The sequence below is a fragment of the Colobus angolensis genome, unplaced genomic scaffold (genome assembly GCF_000951035.1).
Source record: "Colobus angolensis palliatus isolate OR3802 unplaced genomic scaffold, Cang.pa_1.0 Scaffold329, whole genome shotgun sequence".
NCBI lineage: Eukaryota > Metazoa > Chordata > Mammalia > Primates > Cercopithecidae > Colobus > Colobus angolensis.
Window position 1 is genome coordinate 210,023 of NW_012116588.1, and position 4,567 is coordinate 214,589.

Here is a 4,567-nt window from a genome sequence, read left to right on the forward strand (position 1 = left end):
AAGTGATTCTTACGGCTTTGTGCAGGGAGCGGGTCACCCATTCAGCAAAAAGTCACCGAGGGCCCAAAATGTTTTGCCAGAGAAATAGGAGGCTGAAAACGTTACTCTGATGGTACAAATGGAATAACTCTGTAGGCGCACATAATCAGCTGTGTTTTCCCAGGGTGTCAAAAGCCACCGTAGGCTGGGCACGGTGGCTCACGCCGGTAATCCCAATAATTTGGGAGGCCAAAGCGGGAGGATTGGTTGAGCCTAGGCAGCCTGGGCAACAAAGCTAGACTCCTGTCTCTACAAAAAACTAAACTAGGCTGGGCGCGGTGGCTCACGCCTGTAATCCCAGCACTTGGGGAGGCCGAGATGGGCGGATCGCCTGAGGTCAGGAATTCGAGACCAGCGCTGCGCAAAATAGCGAAACCCCGTCTCTACCAAAAATACAAAAATTAGTTGGGGGTGGTGGCACACACCTATAATCCCAGCTACTAGGGAGTCTGAGGCAGGAGAATCGCTTGAACCCAGGAGGCAGAGGTTGCAGTGAGCCAAGATCGCACCACTGCACTCCAGCCTGGGCGACAAGAGTAAAACTCCATCAGAAAACAAAAACAAAAACAAACAAAACTAGCTACCTAGGCTTAGCAGCACTGTCTGTAGTACTAGCTACTCAGGAGGCTGAGCAGGAAAGATAGCAAGCTAATATTCATTTCCATTATAACCCGATTTAGTGGAAGACCACGTTTACATTCTCATACTGTTCTATTTAGAGCAGGGAATACACTCGTCTGACTTGGTAACTAAGTGTAGTTATTTTAGAAGTTCCAAAGCAATCCGACAGCCTTGAAAATGCCTTCTTTGCATTTTCAAAGAAAATGTTTATTTCACCCCAGGAAGAATCAGGGAGAAGATTCATAAGCATTGTTGTAAACCTTGGATTCATGAAACAATTTTAACAAAGGGTATAACTTTAGAAGCATTAAATTTGATTTTCTTGTATTTTTGTTACTAAATAATACTAAGACCCTCTAAATCTTCATGAAAAATCTTAGTAAAGAAAGGATTCTTGGACCAGGCGAGGTGGCTCATGCCTGTAATCCCAGCACTTTGGGAGGCCAAGGTGGAAAGATCGCTTCGGAGTTTGAGACCAGCCTGTACAACATAGCGAGACCCTCTAAAAAAATAATAATAATTAAAAGAAAGAGTCACGGAGCGGCCGCCCAGAGCGGCGGCGGGGGCGGAGGGGCGCGGGGCTCGGAGGCCCAGCTGAGCCGGCAGTCGGAGCAAGACCTGCAGCAGAGACAATGGAGGCGGAAGCAACGCGATCCGGGAGACGGCGACTGCCGCGTTGGGGGGGGTGGGGGGGAGCCGGAGCCGCCTGGGATGTTCAGTCATGAAATGAGTGCGTACAGAGCAGATCCAGATGGTAGTGTCTTGCTACCTCAAACGCTGGCAGTACATGGACTCAGAGGGTCCCCTGAAGCAAGGACCACGGCTGCCACAGACTGTTGAAGAGATGGTGGCCAATCTCACAGTACAATCAGAATCTCGTTGTGCCAACAACATAGTGTCTGCAGCCCCTTGCCAGGCAGAATCCCAGCAATATAAAGTACAGTTTGGACGACAGCGGAATTTTTTCTCATCGATTCTGATTCACAGCATAGCCACGAAGTGAAGCCTCTCCTCTATCCTCTCTTTGTCTACCTCCATCTCAACCTGGTCCAGAACGGTCCAAAGAGCACAGTGGAAAGTTTTTACAGCCGCTTCCATGGAATGTTTTTGCAGAACGCTAGCCAGAAGGAGGTCATTGAGCAGCTACAGACCACTCAAACTATCCAGGACATCCTATCTAACTTCAAGCTTAGAGCATTCCTAGATAAAAAGTACGTGGTCCATCTCCAAGAAGACAGCTACAACTACCTTATCCACTACCTCCAAAGTGACAACAATACTGCCCTGTGCAAAGTCCTCACCTTACATATTCATCTGGACGTGCAGCCTGCCAAGACAACAGACTACCAGCTATATGCAAGTGGCAGCTCCTCCCGAAGTGAGAACAATGATTTGGAGGCCCATGACACGCCCAGCCCTATTCTGCAGAAGGAGGCTGCCCTGGAGGTCTTACAGGACAGCATTAAGCAAGTCAAGGATGGGCCTCCCTCCCTCACTACCATCTGCTTCTATGCCGTCTATAACACCTAGCAGCTGTTGAACATTGCAGAAATCTCCCCGAATAGCAAGCCGCTTGCTGCTGGATCTGACAACTCCTGTATGAAACTCTGGAGCTTACAGTCCAAGAAGTTAAAATCAGAGTCCCATCAAGCAGTCATGTCCCACATCTATTTGGCTTGTGATATCTAGAGGAGGAGGTATGAATACCATTTTTTCTTCCATGCACATGCACCTGCCTTCCTAATTTGCTTAGAATGTCCTTACCAAACACAACATATCTTAGAATGGACTTTCTAATTTTCCTCATCATATAGCTAAAGCCAGACTAATGCCGTGTAACTTGTAGCCATTGAATTCCTGCACATGCCTAACCTAAGGTGTAAAAACAATTTTTAGCAACATTGCCTTAACATTATTAATGAATGGTAGTATTTATACTATCTGAAATGTGGATAACAACCCTAAGCCTAATTAAAGACCTTTAGCTAATATTGACTTTAGCTGAGATTTGCAGCAAATATGCACTTATGTGTGTGCACAATTGCTTGGGTATAAATAATTAGAAGTAGGATTACTGAGTCGAAGGGCCTGCATTGTAAACTGTAATGAATATTACTTTTCCCACAGAAAGTTGTACCATTTCACAGTCTCAGCAGCAGTAGTGAGAACACTGGTGTCCCTGCACCCTCACCACACTGGATGGTATTGCCTTTCTGACGCCAGTGCATATCCTGTGGATCCAAGTACCCCAGAGTGTTCCCAGACCCCACTTTGAGAAGTAACACAGGAAGTAGAGTTGCCAGCTCTCCCTCATCAGTCAGTGTTCAATCTTTTTTGGTTTGTAACCACTTAGTCATTGAAAAGGACAGGCACAGCTTGGGTTTCAGGTCACCAAAAATCGCTACCTTAGAAAAAATGTAGGCCAAGGAAGATAGAAATTAAACTTCACAGAGTTAACTTTCCTTCAGAGTGGTCCTGCGAAAGCTGCGGGTCAAAATATTTTTGTCTTATCGCCACTGAAATTCAGGTAGCTCCGCCTCACATTACTTTGGATGGAAAATTCTTTATACAATGTTGAAAAATTAAGGAGCAAAAATATTACTCTAATTAAATTATGGTTAATGATAAGGATATCAAGAATATTGAATGTACTAAATTAAGCCATTGTTTTCCTGTTTCTGTTTTCTCGGTCTGCTTCCAGTTAGTATGGCCTTTAAAGTTTTGATTATTGCAACAGAGTCAGTATAATTCAAGGATTTCCTTATGATGAGTAAAGAGTCTGATTCCCATGTAGAAGCTTTAATTTCTAGAAATTTTTTTTTGTGATTAAGGGAGGAGACCACCCCTCATATTGTCTTTCAACACAGACCACTGGGTGTTTTTAACATAAGCAAGGCCATATGTACATTATAATCGCATGTTTTAGAAATGAACAAAATCTGTGATATTTCAGTAACTCATAGTGCACTTATAAAGTGAAAAGATCTCTATCAAAATATGCTTTTCACTGGAAAAAATTAACCAAATGGATTTACACAAAGTAAACATTAAATTTGGTAGATTTCAGTGTAGAATGGTTCATAACAAGCATATTTGCCCTTATGCTGAACTACCAAGTTAAGAATTTTTAAAGTATTTTAACTGAGATTTTATTATGTTGACATTTGTTTCTCATTCCACATCGTCTTCAGCCAAGCGCTGAGCACTTACAAGTGTCTAATTAACTGGTAGGGGCTTTGTCAGAAGTATCTGGATCACTGATGGTGGAAGAGTTTGTTGTAGCATTTGCAATAACTGTCGTGGCTGTCCACACACAGAACTTGGATTTGTCAGGTGGTCTACACTTTGAGCTAGGATCTCTTCACCAAAGCTGTATCTCTTCAAGAAGAATTTCTGAGCAGCTTCAGCATCTTTAAGGTCAGCAAACTTGGAAAGCTCAACTCTCTCCTCGGCCAGCTTCTGTTTCTTTCTTTCCTCTGGAAGCCTGTTCTTTAAGTTGGGGTCACTTCGTCTTTTGCGGTCGAAGTAGATGCAGTACCCGATTAAAAGAGCCCCGCATACCGCAGCAGCGATGGCTCCCTTCCGACCCTGCATCTTCCCCAGAACGCGGAGTGTGGACTGCGGCGGTGGGGGAAAGAAGCGGTTGCCCACGAACCATCTGAGCACAGGGAGCCGCGCAGACCCGACGCTGGCAGGACAGGCACTCGGAAAGCAAGATTCAGGGTTCTGAAGATTAAAATCGTTAATGCATTTATTATATTTGTGCAAGTTTCAGAGAGAGTCATGCGTATAGGATTACCACTGAGTTTATATTATTTTCTCCATGCCTGGAGAGTGTTTCTTTTGTTTTTGTTTATTTGTTTGTTTTGATTTTTTGCTTGTTTTTTTTTTTTTTTTTTTTTTTTTT

At 44.0% G+C, this 4,567-nt stretch overlaps 1 protein-coding gene and 1 pseudogene across 1 annotated transcript in view; one reads left to right on the forward strand and one right to left on the reverse strand.

Moving 5' to 3' along the window:
• The first annotated feature begins 1,381 nt into the window (after positions 1 to 1,381).
• On the forward strand, positions 1,382 to 2,649 carry LOC105518740 (annotated as a pseudogene).
• Positions 2,650 to 4,114: 1,465 nt separating this feature from the next.
• The window catches only part of LOC105518739 (schlafen family member 13-like), a 30,424-nt gene continuing 29,971 nt past the window's right edge, over positions 4,115 to 4,567 (reverse strand). Inside the window, exon 3 of the mRNA XM_011951842.1 lies at positions 4,115 to 4,386. Coding sequence (XP_011807232.1) covers positions 4,203 to 4,386 — 184 coding nt within the window. The 3' untranslated portion in view covers positions 4,115 to 4,202. The remainder of the gene's footprint in view (positions 4,387 to 4,567) is intronic.